Source organism: Elephas maximus, chromosome 9 (genome assembly GCF_024166365.1).
Source record: "Elephas maximus indicus isolate mEleMax1 chromosome 9, mEleMax1 primary haplotype, whole genome shotgun sequence".
NCBI classification, from domain to species: domain Eukaryota; kingdom Metazoa; phylum Chordata; class Mammalia; order Proboscidea; family Elephantidae; genus Elephas; species Elephas maximus.
Window position 1 is genome coordinate 63,412,933 of NC_064827.1, and position 17,081 is coordinate 63,430,013.

The 17,081-nt window shown below is 49.3% G+C and overlaps 1 protein-coding gene across 7 annotated transcripts in view; it reads left to right on the plus strand.

The window, feature by feature from the left end:
- Window positions 1-17,081, plus strand: part of COL27A1 (collagen type XXVII alpha 1 chain) — a 167,206-nt gene that overhangs the window by 26,758 nt on the left and 123,367 nt on the right. For 6 of the 7 annotated variants that reach the window (XM_049895041.1, XM_049895040.1, XM_049895044.1 and 3 more), the window contains 3 exons: window positions 706-759; window positions 11,429-11,482; window positions 12,996-13,049. In XM_049895041.1, coding sequence (XP_049750998.1) covers window positions 706-759; window positions 11,429-11,482; window positions 12,996-13,049 — 162 coding nt within the window. The remainder of the gene's footprint in view (window positions 1-705; window positions 760-11,428; window positions 11,483-12,995; window positions 13,050-17,081) is intronic. The other variant, XM_049895043.1, reaches the window with a different exon arrangement.

Consider the following 17,081-nt stretch of genomic DNA (forward strand, 5'->3'; position numbering starts at 1 on the left):
TGTTCAGAAGAGGTCAAGTGCACCTTTCATTTAGCTTTCTACTCCAAGGATTCATATAAAAGTTCAGCTGGAGTCCAAAGGGTAGAGAGGCTACTCCAGGCTGGAGAAATCCAAGCAGGTTTCCTGGAGGAGGTGGCATTCGAGTCAGGCCTTGAAGAATGGAAAAGGCATTTCACAAGGTGGGAGCAACATGGGCAAAGGTGATGAGGGGAGAAAGTACCAGGCATATTGGAGCGGAGCATATAGTTAAGTGTGGTTTGAGACTAAGGAAGGGCTAACGAGGCCAGGCTGAGCCAGTGTGAAGAGGCAGTAAAACTCCAGGGTGAAGACTTGCACTCTGAAGTCAGACATATCTGAGGCTGAGGTTCAGCTCTACCCTTCAGAAGCTGGGTGACCTGAGTCGGTTAGAATACCCCTGTGATCATTGAATTTCTTATCTTCAAAACAGGAGTAATAATAGCACCTTCCTCGTTGGCTGAGGGTCAGGATAAAATGAGATCATGCGTGGAGAGTGCTTAGCACAGGACCTGCCATCAAGGGGACCCTCTCTAGGAGTAGGCTACCATGACAATATCATGAAGGCTTGGCCTGGGGAGAAGAAGTTGAACCAGCGAGCAGAAAGAACGTGAAAGATGCTGGGCATTGCTGCAGGGAATGGGGATGGCTCCTATTTTCTCTCACCAGTTTGTTCCTTTTCTCTTTCAGGGTCCTCCTGGGCCTTATGGAAATCCAGGGCTCCCAGGCCTCCCTGGAGCCAAGGTGAGTATTTGATGTGGGGTCTGGGGCCATGACCATGGAGTAGACTCGGGGGCTGGGGGCCACATCTAGGGCTCTGCCTGCAGGCCCTGGTGGGAGGCTCTAGGGTCGTTGTGCAGGATTCCCAGCCATGCCACAGGCACTCCCTGAGCAAATTTCGAGTGCTAGGTCCTGTGCCAGGGCCAGAGACACAGTGAGGAATCATGAGTTTAGCTTCTGGTTGGGAGGGGCTGGGGGGAGGACAGTCAGAACCTAGGGTCCTCAAAGGGGACTAGAGAGAAAGGAACTTGATACTAAATCAGGGAGGCCTTGAATATCAGACTAAGGACATAAGGTTTACTGGGCTATAAGATACACCCCAGGGAGGTGTGTCGATTTTTGAGCTGGGGAGGGACACGGGAAAATTGTGTTTTAGAAGGATCCCCCGATGCTGTGTGGAGGATAGATTGGGGTGGGGACCAGGGCAGAGACAGGGAGCCCAGGGAGACACAGGTGAGAGATGAAGGTAACTTGGGCCAGCCGAGACAGGGGCGGGGGAGTGGGTGGGGACAGTGGCAGGAAAGGAGATAAGTGAGTGCATTCCCCATATAGAGGTGGGGTAGAGAAGACGCAGTGATGGGTGAGAGGTGCAGATGAGGGAAGTGACTCTCTGGCGTTAAACGGGGTGACTGACCTGGGACCCAGGAGAAGGGATCAGGTGATGTTGCATTTGGGAACCTGTAGATCGTCTAGGTGGAGATCATTCATGGACAGACATTCTGAAACTCAGGCGTGCTCCGAGCTGGAGATAGAGCCTTGAGGGTGGCCAGCTCAGAGGTGGTTATGGGCCTCCATGTTCCTCCCCAAGGAGCCTTCTTGGAATACTCCGGTTAACTTGTAGATGGGACAACAGAGCTGAGCCCTTAGTAGATGGTGCTCTGATGATTGCGGGGGAAATTCCAGTTCTCAAGCTCAACTGTAAGTTCCTGGAGCTTAGACGGAGGACAGGGAGTAGACAAGGTTGTCCAGGGAAGGTGTGTGGGATGAGAAGCTCAGAGGGCCAAGAGAAGAGCCGGGACAGCGACTTTTATGTCCCGGCGAAAGGAAGTCTCAAGGAATGGCTGGAGGAGGGAAGGAAGTGCAAGGTCAGGGAAGCTAAGAGATCAGAGACTGTGCCAAAGGAGCACAGGGCAGGCCATGAAAGGACGGAAGCACTCCTGGTCAGGCAGCCTCCGAGCCCAGCCTGTGTCACAGGGAAGCCAAGTGACATCTGGGGTCCTCTGTGGCATAACTCAGACATGTGGCCTGAGCATGGGCACATCGTCCTTGCACATCGCTGCCAGAGCATCGGCCTCAGCCCCTGAAGGCAAGGGCTGGCTGGGCTCCCACCTTGGAAGGCAGGTGCCAGAAGCCTCAGGAAGCTGGTGCCCAGCAGTGCCTGGAGATACTCTGGCTTTTAACAACGCAAGCATTGTCTGTAATAACCACCATATATTAACCCCTTACTGTGTGCCAGGTACTGTGCATGTACTTTATGTGGCTTGTCCCATTCGATCCCCTAAAGACCGAAAGCAACGAGTGGAGCTGTTGTACCCATATCTAGGTGGAGAAACTGAGGCAGATCGAGACACTCTCTAGTAAGTGGCAGCGAGACCTGCTGCCATGGGCCAGGCAGAGAGAGGGGAGCTCCTCTGGAGATTTTTGCTTTGTAGAGGGCTCAGCTGCCCCAGGCCACAGGTACATGGAGATGCTGGGCATGAGCAGCTGTTTTGAATTGTCGAGTTTGCTCAGGAAACATGCCCTCACTGGCCTGCTCTGAGATGGGCCTGGGCCTCCTGCCCAGACTGACCCCTGCTTCTGTGGCAGCAGGTGCTCCCTCAGCTCCTCCTGGCCCGTGCTGGCCCCGTTCACCTGCCGAGCCCTGCAGGCCCTCAGCCCCAGGCCACGGCAGATACACTGAGGCAGGAGGAGGCCCTGCCAGTGGCTTCTCCCTCCATTTTGAAAAGCAGCCCTGGGGCTGCCAATTGTGACTTATATCTAGCAGGTGAGTCCTCCTGCCACCACATGGGGCGGGGTCCTGTGGACTCTGCCTCATGGATAAGACTCGAGCCTGCTTCTGTGTATAACAGATAACAGATACACTGGAAGGGGAGGCTGCTTCTACTATTGAGACTCACATAACATACCAAAGGGAAAAATCATGCCCTTTGCTTGGACACTTGGCCCAGAGCCCAGGGGTGAGCAGAAGTGGCCCTAAGTCAGGTCAGTTGTGTGGGACGCCCCAGACTGCTTAGGTTTGAGCCCTGAGCTACCCTTGATCTGTGATGTGGCCACGAGGAGGTTAAAGCAGGGCTCCTTGAATGGAATTCATGACTTTGCTGAGAGTAAATGAGAATGTTGTGTATTTGCTCAAAAATGTGCGTTCTGGGGAAAGTGTCCTCACCCTTCACTGAATCCCCTCTGGGCCTGGGAGTTGACCTGGTAGGATTGTAGGGCTTGGCTCCCCCAGGTGCTGTGCTGGTCCCTCCTCTCTCAGCATGGTGTCTGCTTCCAGAATCTTCTCTTGAGGCCATGCATCCACCCTTCTCCTCAGTCAACAAACATTTATCGAGCTCCTACTATGTGCTGCTGATGGGGCGTGAGCCAAACAGGCAAGGCCTGCTCTGGGAGTGGCTCAGCTGCTGTGTCGCCATGACCACCGTTCATCCAGCGAACACACAGAGCCCGCAGGACTGATGGCCTGTGGGATGAAGCTTCCCCTGCCAGACGTATGGGTGGGAGAGACAGGTGGGTTGAGGGAGATAGAAAGGGAGAAAGAGTGAAGGCAAGGAGCTTCGTCTCCCGTGAGGTCACAGAGAAGTGACGGCCAAAGGGCCCAGGTGGCTTGTCCAGGCCACTGCCTCAGAGCAGCAGGACTGTGTTTTGGGTCTGCCTGCTTGTCGGGGCTCCTCAGCTGGTCCCGGCCAGAGCCAGGCTTTAGCCCATCTGCCTCTTTTCTCATATTCCACCTTGAGGATTCTGTTCAAATCCATTAAGACAAGGGCTTGTCAGCTTCTACAGAGTCAAGATCAAGGGCTTTGAGAATGAGGCAGAGCAGCTGGGACCCTGGGAGGATGATACTGGCTGACTGTGGAGGCTCAGGGTTGAGCCATTGGGTTGATTCAATCCATGCACTGTAGTTGCTGCAGGAAAGGGCAGTGGTTTAGTGCACAGACTCTAGAACCAGATGGCCTGAGTTCAAATTCTGCTCTGTCACCTCCTAGTTTCTGTGGTCATGGGCAAATTACTGGAACTTCCCATGCCTCAGTTTCCCCATTTGGGAAATAGATTAATAAGAATAACTGCTTCTTAGAGTTGTTGTTGTAGAAACTCTGGTGACGTAGTGGTTAAGAACTACGGCTGTTAACCAAAAGGTCAGCAGTTTAAATCCACCAGGTGCTCTTTGGAAACACTGTGGGACAGTTCTTCTCTGTCCTATAGGGTCGCTGTGAGTCAGAATTGACTTGATGGCAATGGCTATGGGTGTAGAGTTGTTGTGAGGGGCAACTGAGTTAGTCTGTGTTGGTGCTTAGAGGAGTGCCTAGCATGTGGCAAGTGCTATGGCTCCAAGCACCTGGCCTCACTCTTTTCTTGGCAGCTTGCTGGCCCTGTCTCTGGTCTGACCTGCTTGGTCTGCAGTGAATTAGCTAGGATTACTATGGCTCTGGAGCCCTGGTGGTACAGTGGTAAAGTGTTCAGCTGCTAACCAAAAGGTTGGCAGTTCAAATCCACCAGCTGCTCCTTGGAACCCCTATGGGGCAGTTCTACTCTATCCTATTGGGTTGCTATGAGTTGGAATCGACTTGATGGCAGTTGGTTTGGTGGAGCACTGGGAGAGGACAGGCAGGTGGGAGTGGGTAGACTGGGTAACCCGGGAGGCTGCGAGCTGAGGAAGAGGGCCTGCCAAGGTCTGCAGTGGGGGTGGGAGCTGAGATGGAAACAGCCCTCTTGGGGTTCTCAGGCCTCAGGCACAGCCGACCTTCCCTCTTCCTCTGATAACTGAGGTAGGGCGTGCTCATTAAGGAAATGTGGAAAAGTCCAGAAAGTATTAAGAAGAAAGTAAGCACTCTGTGGCATAGATGTTATTATCCCCATTTTACAGATGAGGAAACTAAGGTCCAATGTGGCTAAGTAACTTTCCCGGGGTCATATGACTACTAAATGGAAGGGTCAGGATTTGAACCCTCATCTCTGCAACTCCAAAGCCTGTGCTTGTAGCCACAAAGCAATTCCTGCCTCTCTAGCCACATGTTTCTCTGGTCTTCCCTTGTGTTGTGTCACATATGTCAGTGTGTATGCACATCATCGTGGCTGGATATCTGGCCTTTTCACTTGGCGTTTATTGTGAGCATTTCCCTGTGTTGTTACCCAGGCTCCCTTCCCATGCTTTGTAATGGCTGCACAGCATCCCATCAAAATCAATACCCCACACTGGGTATAGCTGGTTTTCTTTTTTTAAAAAAAAAAAATCATTTGCAGTTTTTTACTAATGTATAAGTAATATCTTGGAGAACGTTATTGCATATAAATGTTTGCATGTTTCTCATTATTTCATTAGGGTAAATTCATTAAAGTAGAATTATCAGGTCAAAGGGTAGCTTAATATAGTGTTAAAAGCATGGACTTGGGAGCCAATGACTGGCTTGGAATCCTGGCTCCACCACTTACTGGGCGATGATAATAGTTCTTACCTCATAGGGTTGTTTTGAGGACTAAGTGAGATATATGCATGCATACGCATAAATATGTATGGAGGGATAATTTAGAAGTGCCTTGAACATAATTAGTGCTACATGTTATTAACAACTGTCTTCTAGAAAGGTTGAACCAATTCATGCTGCTGCTACCATTGTTGTTGTGTGCCGTCAAGTTGATTCCAACTCCCAGTGGCCCTATAGGACAGGGTAGAACTGCCCCATAGGGTTTCCTAGGTCTTTTTTCCCATGGAGCCAACAGGTGGGTTTGAACCTTTGACATCTCTGTTAGCAGCTGACTGCTTAACCATTGAGCCACCAGGGCTCCTTCTACTACCATTAGAGGAGGGTACTTTAAAAAAAAAGTGATAATGCATTATTGATTTCATTTTGCTTCAATGATCATCTGTAAGGAAGCAGGCTTTTCTTAGGTCTGTTTTGCAGTTACACTTTACCTTTTATGAATTGTTCCTTTATGAATCTGCTCATTTTTAGAGTTAAGATGTTGTCTTTTTTATTGATTTGTAAGAATTATGTATCTATTAAGATTATTAAGGCTTTGCCTATCTCAAGAATATTTTACAGTTTGTTGTTTGCCTGTTAAGAGTATTCATGAAGATTTTTACAGAACGTTATCTATTTTTTATTCGACTCACAGTAATAACTAACATTTATTAGATGCCAGATAGTTTGGGGAGTGCTCTCCCTGTAGGTAAAATCTGTGGTTTTTTACTTTGCTTTTATACTTAGAAATTTCGTTCCCACTCTAAGATCAGATAGATATTTGCTTATATTCCTGGCTGTTTCGTAAATAGCATTTGTACTCTTAAAAATTTAATCCTTCTGGAGTTAATCCATATGGGGAAGTGTGAGGTAGGACTCTAATTTTACTTCCTCCCAATAATCAATCATTTATCGAGTAAACTTTCTTCTACTGGTTATTACATGATAGACCAGGTCTATTTTAGGCCATTCTGTTTGTATATTTTTGTGCTAGTAAAATATTATTTTATATGACATTTACTATTTTGGTATTCTGTGTCTCTCCTTGTTACTCTTAAAATATTTCTGGCTATTTATTCTTCCAGATGAACTTTAGACCCATCTTAACAGCTTCCTTTAAAAAAATTCTGTTGGTCTTTTTATTGGAATAGTATTAAATGTATACATTAATTTATGAAGAATTGACATCTTTTAAATATTAAGTTTTCTTATCTACAAACATGGCATGTTTTCCAATTTGGTTGTTTTAAAAATGTCTTTTAGTAAACTTTTCTGGTTTTTATTGCATAAGCCCTGCACGTTACTTAAGTTTATATTTAAGAAATTTTATATTTTTGTTGCTGTTGTGAATGAAATATTTTTCCCCATAATATTTCCTAGCTGGCTCTTAGTTATGGAAGAAAGTTATTGATTTTTTTGTGTTTATTTTTATAAAAATTCCTCTTACTGAATTATCTGATTAGTTCTAATGGTTTTTCAGTCAGTTCTCCTGGGTTTTCCAGATAGGCAGTCATATTGTTTGCAAAGAAGGACCTACTTTTGTCTTCTTTTCTTTTAAAGTCGTTCTTATTTGCTTTTCCTGCCTTATTACATTGTTCAGAACTTCTAACAACAATAGTAGTAGTGATAGTGGGAGGCCCAGTAAATCTTCAGAGAATGTTCTAGGACTGGGGCCAGATCTGGTCCAGTCCCAGCCCTAGAAGAGTTATCTTTTGTTTCCAGTCATTAATTTGCTAATTTGTGAAATATTTTATGATGCCTACTCCAGTCCAGGCCCTGTGCTGAGTACTTGGGGTCAGAGAGGACTTACCCAAGGGGTAATCCTTTATGATTTGTTCCTCCCCTGTCTCAGCCCTCCTCTAAGCCTCAGTCAGCCAGAGCTCTCTTATTCTTTCCCAACTTCCAACCCTACCTACCAGTAGAAAAGGAGCCCAACACAGTTCCCATTCCTGCTATATTGATAGCACTTACAATTTGAAAAACACATTCCCTTCATTTTCTTCTAGTCCCACACAACTCTGTTAGCTTGTCCAGGCAGAGTTCACTGTTCCCTACTCAGAGAGGGAAAGGGGCCTGCCCAAGGGCACACAGCCTCCTTGGTTGGAGAACTGGGTCTGGTGACCAGGTTCTTATCCTCACCAAGGTGTAAATGACTAATAAGATTTTATTTATTCCTAAACTTCTCATTGGTGGAATTGCAGGAATATGGCTGGGAAGGTGTATTTTGGGGTGGAGAGTTTTCTACATCTCCAAAGTCATACCTTTACCCTATTGGGGATGCTGTAAGCATCTCTTGAGCTGCATCTTCATATGGCTCCCACCTTGCCTTCCTCCAGCCTCAGCTTAGTCGTAACTCTTCAGGAATTTACCCTCAGTGTGGGTGAAGTTCTCCCCCACTTCCTCCTGTACCCTCCCTTCGCTTACCACTGGATTGTAGGTTTTCATCTGCAGTGTACTGAAATGTAAAGAGCTTGGGCTCTGGAGCCAAACAGCTTGAATCTAAATCCCACTTGCTAATTGTTCAATCTTGCACAAGTTACTTATCCTGCCTGTGCCTTAGTTTTCTCTTCTGTAAAATGAGGATAATGATAGTTGCCACGTTGTAGATTTAGTGTGAGGATTCATGAGTTAATACGTGTCAAGGGCTTAGGAGAACACTCAGTAGATACTAGTGCATGTTATTATTACCAATCTCTCTGGTGTCTCCCAGAGTTCCCCATGGCATGGGCTGTGTCTTGTTCACTGCTGCGGTATTCCCTGTATTCATTGTGAGACTTGGCTTATAGTAGATGTTCAATCAGTATCCGTATTTGTTTAATGTTACGCTCAGACAGGAATCACTCACTAGGTACTGAGCTGGCAGCTGAAAGAGCTGAGAGAAATGACCTAGGTAAAGAACCACGGACAAGGAGCAAGACTGTCATCTGTTTGGGTCTCAGTTTCCCGCTTTGTATAAGGACAAAATAGAGTACGTGGAGGTTCATCCCTGAAAGCTTGTCCAACTTCTCTATGAGCTGCAGAAAGAAAGGGGCAAGGGCAGCACGGGGAGGAGCTACTGTCTTTTTTCGGCCACTGGAATCCTCCGTGTGGCCCTGGGTCTTGCCATGCATCATGGACATAAAAGGCATTGGAGCCGGGCTTGTGAACGCTGCGGTGGGACAGTGTGAGGGGCAGCTGCAGTGCACGGCGGTGGATACCAGAGGTGGGGTCCTGCAGAAGAAGCGACCACAGGGCCTGTGGTTTTAGCAGAGGGACCCATTCACTAAATGGTCTCTTTGCTAAAGCTCAGGTGGGTAGAGTTGGGCTTCTGGGGACCTAGCAAGGAAGGGCTGGCCTGTAGCCTGGGGCAGCGGGCTGGAGGGCTGGAGCGGCGCGGGTGGGGGTGGGGGAGTGTGGGAGGAGCATCCAGGTTTCCGTTCTGTAAATGAAGCCTTTGAAGTCAGACAGAGTGAGAACCTGGCTGCCTTTGCCTCTTACCTGCAGTCACCACAGGCTGCTACTCAGCTTCTCCAACCCCAGACTTTGTTCTTAGTTGAAACAGGTGGGTGTTAACGAGGCCTGAAGAGGTTGATGCATAGACCAATGCATAAACCACCCCCCTGCCCCCAAGCCCAAAACCATTGCTGTCGAGTCTATTCCGACTCACAGGGACCCTACAGGTCAGAGTAGAACTGCCGCATAGGGTTTCCAAGGAGTGGCTGGTGAATTCGAACTGCTAACCTTTTGGTTAGCAGCCAGAAGGGCTCCAGAAGAACGCATAGAACAGGGCCCCAGAACAATACATAGACAGGGCCCCGGAACAACGTATAGACTCGACTCCAGAACAATGCACAGACACGACCCCAGAACAATGCATAGAACAGGACCCCAGAACAATGCATAGAGCAACACAATATCTGGTGCGTAGTATGTGAGTAGTGGAAGGCTGTTCCCCTCTCCTCTTTCCAGGTCAGAATGCAGTAATTTCTTGTGGAGATTGGCTGAGCCAAAATTGGGCAGATCTGAGTTCTGAGAAAGAAAGGAACCAAATGGAAATTAATTAAAGTTGGCCAAACCACACCCCACCCCCCCCGCCCCGCGTCATGTTCATTATCTTACTGGCTCCTTGCCAAGAGACCTGCGAAGCCAGCTGGGGTATGTGTGTGCTTGCATGAGAGCGTGTGTGTGCACGCGCACGTGCCTATTTCAAAGGTGAGGAAACAGAGGCTCAGAGAGGTGAAGTGACTTGCTGAGGCCCCACCGTGAGTCTATGGCAGAGCCAGGGCTTCATCTCAGGATTTCTACTCGGGCCTGGTTGAGGCAGGGAACGAAGGGAGGGTTCAGAGAGAGCAAGAACTCTTGGAAGGTGACATCAGGGTGGCCCAACTTTCCAAAGGACTATTACCTGAGTAATTTAACTAGTTTGGGCCAAACCAGAGGAGCACAGCCAGGAGCACTTATTTCAGCACTGTAGGAGACATAGCTGATGAACCCTATGGGCCCTTTTCCTGAGCCCCTGCCTTTAGGAGCCAGGATCCTTATGGTGGGGACCCTCCCATATGCCTGGTGCAAAGGATGCTCAAATCTGACTGGAGGACCCATAGCTTGTTGGTTTTGTCCCATTTACGGTCTGGTGTAACTCTTCAGATCCCAGGACATCCCAGAGCCCAGGTCTGGGAGTCACAAACTCAAGGTGCCTCAGACCGCCCCATTTCCTCTCCTGAGCCAGTTTCCCTGAATGTAGAATGGGGTCACGACCCTTTTCTTGCCCACAACTTTAGCTTCCTGGGGCTGCTGTAGCAAAGTACCAAAGTGACGTATTGTGTCACAGTGTTCGAGGCTGGGAGTCCGAATTCAGTATTGGCAGGGTCATGTTCTCTTCGAAGGCTCTACGGCAAGAGCTTTTCTTGTTTCTCCTGGTTTCTGGTAGCCCCAGGCACTCCTTGGCTTGTTGCTACAGCATAACCACATGGCCATCTTCCCTCTCTGTGTTTCTTCTCTTTTATAAGGATACCACTCAGATGGGATTAAGACCCACTCAATTCTGGGTTAACCTCGTGTTAATTTAACGGATAACATCTTCAAAGACCCTATTTCCAAACAAGGTCACGCTCACAGGTACTGGAGATTAGGACTTCAACATATCTTTTGGGGGACACAGTTCAATCGGTGACACCCACCTCATCGGGCCATGAGGATCTAGTGAGGAGAGGGATATTGCAGACTGTGAAGGGCTGCACACACATGTAAGTGGCTGTCAGTGTTGACTCTCCTAATTAGAGAGCAGTGAAGGGAGCATCAAGGTACTAAAACATTGAAATGGATCAGACATGCCTCTTGGAGTTGGGCATATCTTGGGCACCTGAGACCAGCTGGAGGTAACAAGTTGTCTCCCAGAACCAGTCTGAGAGCCCCAGGGGAAGAAGCTAGGAGGCAGTCCTAACAACAGTCACGTGCAAAAACTCCTTGCCTGTGCTGTGGGCCGTGAGGTCTACAGGTTGGTTGGGGAGGACGCATTCAAGCTGCATCTTGAAGAATGTTTATTTTGGCTAATGATGCTGGGGAGCGGTTTTCTAGGTGGGAGGGAGACTGCTTTAGCAAGGAGCTGGAAGCAGGGAAATGCAGACCTGCCTGAGCAGTGGGTTATGGTCTGGTGACTGGAGCGGAAGGACCCCTATCTGTGGGTACAGCTAGCCAAAGGAGAGCAAAATCCAGATAGGATGACTGGGGCCAGATTATGGAATACTCGAACACCAGAATGAGGAGTTTGGACCTTGTCAGCATGCAGTCAGTGGGAGCTCCGGAAGGTGCTAGAGCAGTGGAGTAATGGATTCAGAGAAGACCCCTCCAGAGGTGTGCGAGTGGGGGAATGGAGGGAGATTGTTTAAGTGGGGGGACAGGTCTATCAGCAGAGTGTGTTAGGAGACAACTTCTCTAGATATGACCCAGCAGCCAAAGTGGAATTGTTTTTGTTTCAGGGACAGAAAGGGGACCCGGGGCTCTCACCAGGAAAGGCCTACGATGGGGCAAAGGTAGGTTTCCAGGGACCCCAGGCTCAGGGAAGAGTGGGAGTGGTCACTAGGGAAACCGGCCACTCTGGGGGAGCCATTCTAGCCAAGGCCTGTGCATGACAAAAGCAGGGAGAAGGAAGGTTTAGAAAGATTAGGGTGTGGTTTGGTTTCTTCCTTGAAGTCCTCCACTCCAGCCTTTCCCAACACCAAACCCAAGACCATTCCCCTCTGCCTTCTTCTGAGGTGAAACCAATAAAACTGACAAAAAAATGTTTTCGCCTGTGAACACATCCTTGGTGAATATCCTTTTGCCTGGTGCCCTGCAGAGCCTCCAAGTGACCCTGGGCCTCTAGAAGCCTCTTGAAAGCACACGCCCAGGAAGCTTCCAGCAGACGTTCCAAGTCCTCCTGAGGTTGTTAACTCGAACACACAGGCCTGTGGATTTCTAGGAGGTGGGAAAGGAATGGGCCTGAGATCAAGAGTGTGTGGTGGGTGGAAGGAGTACCGTCCTCCTTAACCAAAGGGCTATGAGGCCAGAAGAGAAAACGCTTCAGCCAAAGGACTTCTATCCAGAAGCGTTCACCCCATAAATTGAGCCTGGGGCCTGGTGGGTGTGTGGAACAGGCAGGAACAGGCAAGTCCATACCTCCAAGTGAGGCTACCCTGTGTCTCAGATGTCCATACCCTGGAAGGAATGCTCAAGTCCACCTGGCTTCCTTCTGGGTACAGCCCAAGAGCCCTCCCGACACAACGCTGCTTCTCAGCCCAGCCTCCTGTGCTTGTGCACACAGAAGTGGTTGTCCCATTGATTTCTCTGAGACACAGGGGGCTCATTCCTTTACCTCCTCATTGATTAGTTCAGGTGGCCTGGGGTTCCAGGACAGTCTCCACATGTACACCCATCTAATTCTATCATATAAGCCAGGGCTGAGGGCCCAGCTTGCAGGAGAGGAAACTGAGGCCCCAGAGAGGGGCGGCTTGCTCGAGGTCATATAGCTGGTAAGTTGCAGAGCTGGGATTTGTGTCCAGCTCACAAAGTCCGGGGGCCTAAGCCTCCCTCCTACTTTCTTGCCTTGTCCACTCTCAGGTCTTGATGCTGGTGGCAGAAATGCCCCCTGCTCAGGGTTGGCCATGCCCTGGCAAGGGTGAGGGAGTGGGCGGAAGGAAAGGTGTCTGAGAAATGCACAGAGAGGGAACTGATTGGAACAGGATAGATGGGGATGCGAGTTCTTGGGGCAGTGGGTTTTCAAACATGGTTTTAGCAGCAGAACCCTTTCATCCCATGGTATCTTATGCCAAAGCCCAATCTATGAAACAGATCAAGTCGAGCGACTGAATTGAGTGGGGAGGGGGCTGGGTACCCACCCACTCAGCTTCCCTCACCTCGCTAGACAGCCCCCAAGACTCCTCTGAGGCCTCTAGGCCTCCACGCACCCTGCTTGGAAAGAACCGGCCATTCCAGGTCACGCTTGTAGTTTAGCACGTGTCTCTGCCCTTGTTTCCCTGCCTCACACCACTTGTCTGTGTTTTGCAGGGCGACGTGGGCTTGCCTGGGCTCCCTGGAAATCCAGGACCTCTTGGACGAAAGGTACACCCTTGGCTTCGATGCTTTGCCTTGCTAAGTGGGGTGCTAGTGAGCCAGGCCTTCAGGCTGGAGAGCTGTATGCCCGCCTGCTGGCCTGCCTCTCCCCAGCTCAGCCCAGCTCCCCTGGGCATGGGAGGTGTTGGCAGGAGGTGAGAAAGGCTTCCTGGGGATCCTGCTTGCCTTCCAGATGTCCTCCTCCCCCTTGCCTGGGGGAAGGGAGCACCCGGGCTTGGTAGGCACCCCCAAGGTTAATGAGGCGTGACGATACCTTGGCACTGGTTTGACATACTCTCAGGGCCCAGCTGCTCCTGGGGAGGCCACCCTCAAGAGTATGCAGTGGGTGGAAGGAGCACTGTCCTCCTAGACAGTAGGGTCCTGTTAGCCCTGGCTCCACCACTCACTGGATGAGTGACCCTCTCTGAGTCTGAGCTCCATCCTGTGGGAGATAGAGCTGGTGATCTCTCCCTGCCCATTGCCTGGGGTCTTGTGACCCAGCGGCAAGACCTGGAGCAGAGACTTTGAGGGTCAGTTGGACCTGGATTCTCACCTTGCCTCCACCATGTCTTAGTTGGGTGACCTTGGGCAAGTCAATGACTTCTCTGAGCCTAATATTGGTCCCTCCCTGGTATGCCACAGATGAGTACCAGTCACCAGCAGCTGTCATTCCAGTTATAGGTGGAAGGGAGAATGCGCTATAAAGGCAATGTGCTCCCTGTGCATTCAGGAATGGTGTTATACCTCTTCCCCCTCCCCCTACCAGAGCCCTGCTTGGCCGTGCTAGAGGAGGGACCTCTCTAAACACCTTTTGGGGGGAAACTCTGCCATTTTCCTAGGTGGTGGGTCTCTAGCTTACAGTGCCCCTGGATTCCCTAGCCGGGCCTCCCATCCATCCAGACTCATCTCCAGTTGCACCTACTCCAGGAAGCCCTTCTGGAACACCAGCCTTCGCTCTGCTGAGGGGTGCTTAGCCTATCTTAGCTTAGTTATTTTTAGCCACAAGTCTTGCCTCAGCAACCAGGATGGGCAAATCTGGTTTGTTGCCCTCCCTGCTGAGTCTCGCACAGGGCCTGCGGCATAGTAGGTGCCGAGGAAACAGGCTGAGGACAATGCAGGCCAAGGGCCAATCACTCTTTGCAGGAAAATCCCAAATTGCTGCTGGGTTTTCTAGTAGATACATCGCCTAGGGCCTGTCCTAAGCTTAGGTCCTGGCTTCCAGCTGTGGCCACAGCTGCCCTCTCTCTTGGGCCATCTGGTTCTCATCTAGACAGCTGTGGTGTCTCCTGGCTCCTTCCTGCCCCTACTCCCAGGGTCCCCATGTACTACAGGGGGACTCAAAAGACCATGTTATCCCATCCCCTTCTCCTCCACCTTCTTGGCCAGAGCCAGACAAGAGTCCAGGACTGCCTGAGAGCTGGGAAAACGTGGCTTTTGCTGGCTCAGAGAATACAGAGGGACTCCGTCTCCCCACTCACTTCCCCTCTGGGCTCCAGCACTTTCTAATGGATGAAGTGCGAGTAGAAAGGGCTCCTTCCAGTCCCGGCTCATAAAGCAGCCAGTGGTGATCTCGCTCTGCGTGGGGGTGGGAGCCTGGCAGAGGTGGTGGGAGAAGGGAAAAACAGACTTGGACCAGATCCTGGCTGGGGTCCCAGGGTTCCCTGCTCTCAGCAGGTACCCAGAGAGGCCAAGAACCCTCCACAAAGAGGAACCAGCTCACCTGAGAAGGGAGAGGCTTCTTTTCTAAATTAAGAAAGAGCCTCTGGGTGGTTGTGAAAATATTTGGCAAAGCCATTTACACCAAGTTCTCTGGCGCTGGCCCAGGTGTGCGTGGAGGAAGTCAGATCCTAAGGCAGAACCCCTGTCTGGTGGTGGGGATCCAGGAGGAGGACCAATAGGGCAGGGAACCGAGCCTGGAATTGGCACTGTTTCTAGCATCTTTGTTTGGTAACAAGAGCAGCCGCTTTGCCCGGATCCTCTTGCTTAGCTCATCTGCATTGTCTCTTGTGGGAGAGCCCTGGGCGAGAAGGGACATGGGTGGGCTAGAGGTAAGGTCAGCTTCCTCTTTGCTTACTGCCATGTTGCATTTTGGTATCCCTCCGAGGTGATACTAATAGTCCTATTCATTCATCCATCCATCCATCCATCCATGCATTCATTCAATAAGCATTTATTGAATGTCTGGTCACTGTATAAGGCACTGAGCCGAATAAATAGACAAAATACCTGCCCCCACAGAACTTCCATTCTTGTGGGAGAGACAGTGAAGAGAAAACAGTAAACGTATAAGGTATGTTAGAAGATGAAAAAGGGTATGAGGAAAAATAGAGTGGGAGTGGTTGGGAGGATTCCGTCATTAACTAGTGAGGCCAATTGGGCTAGCAGTGAGGGTAACTGCCCTTCAGCACGTTGTTTCCTCACAATTGCCCCCATATTATGCCCATTTTACAGCTGAGAAAACTGAGGCCCAAATAGATCTTATTCATTCATTCATTCTTCTAGTCATTCAGCAATGTACTAGGCTCTGTGCTGAACTGGCGTTGAACAGCAGATGGGATCCTCTAGGGCTCTGCCCCCTAGAGGATGTAGTCTAGAGCAGTGTTTCCAACCCTGCTGCACATTAGAGCCAGCTGGGGTGCTCAGGCCCCACCCCAGGGATTTTTGTTCAGTTGGTCTGAGGGTGGGACATGTTAGGTGCTCTCAAGTTGGTACCGACTCATAGTGTACAACAGAACAAAACACTACCCAGTCCTGTGCCATCCTCACAATCGTTGCTATGTTTGAGCCATTGTTGCAGCCACTGTGTCAGTCCATCTCGTTGAGGGCCTCCCCTTTTTTTGCTGACCCTCTACTTCATCAAGCATGATGCCCTTCTCCAGGGACTGGTCCCTCCTGACAACATGTCCAAAGAACATGAGACGAAGTCTCGTCATCCTCGCTTCTAAGGAGCATTCTGGCTGTACTTCTTAAAGACAGATTTGTTTGTTCTTCTGGCAGTCCATGGTATATTCTGTGTTCTTTGCCAACACCATAATTCAAAGGCATCAATTCTTCTTTTGGATTTATTCATTGTCCAACTTTTGCATGCATATGAAGCTATTGAAAATACAGGCAGACCTCAGGTTACAAACGAGATCCATTCCTAAGTCTGTCTTTGAGTTGAATTTGCAGGTAAGTCGGAACAGGTACATACGGTTTTTATTTAGCGTCAGTTAGTCAAATGTTTGTCTTAGTATATAGTATATATTTTACCTTTCTATGCATATAAAACACTTAAGAAACACTTTTAAATCCCCCTGCAATGTTTACATAAGCATCACAAAGTAGTGCACGCATCCGTTATTACGAACCGTTACATGTATTCTACTCAGATTTCTAATGTAACAGGCTTAATGGGGACTGCCTGTACCATGGCTTTGGACAAGTGCACCTTAGTCCTCGAAGTGACATCTTTGCTTTTTAACATTTTAACATTTTAAAGAGGTCTTTTGCAGCAGGTTTGCCCAATGCAATACATCATTTGATTTCTTGACTGCGGCTTCCATAGGTGTTGATCATGGTTCCAAGCAAAGTAAAATCCTTGACAATTTCAGTATTTTCTCCATTTATCATGATGTTGCTTATTGGTCCAGTTGTAAGGGTTTTTGTTTCTTTATGTTGAGATATAATCCACACTGAAGCCTGTAATCTTTGATCTTCATCAGTAAGTGCTTCAAGTCCTCTTCACTTTCAGCAAGAATTGTTATGTCATCTGCATATCGTGGGTTGGTTATGAGTCTTCCTCCAACCCTGATGCTGGGTTCTTCTGGTCTCAGGGTGGGACATAGGCATCAGTATTTCTAGAAGTCCCCAGGTGATTCTTACGTGCAGTCAAATTGAAGCCCACTGGTTTAGTGAAATACCTTTCCTGGTCACTAAGTGGCAAGGCTGGAATTTGAACCCAGGCCTTCCTAACCTCGGCCCCATTCTCTCGCCACAATGCAGATTGAAACAGTTTCTCAATAGGAGAAGGCCCTCCAGGAAAAAGAGAGGCTTCCCACG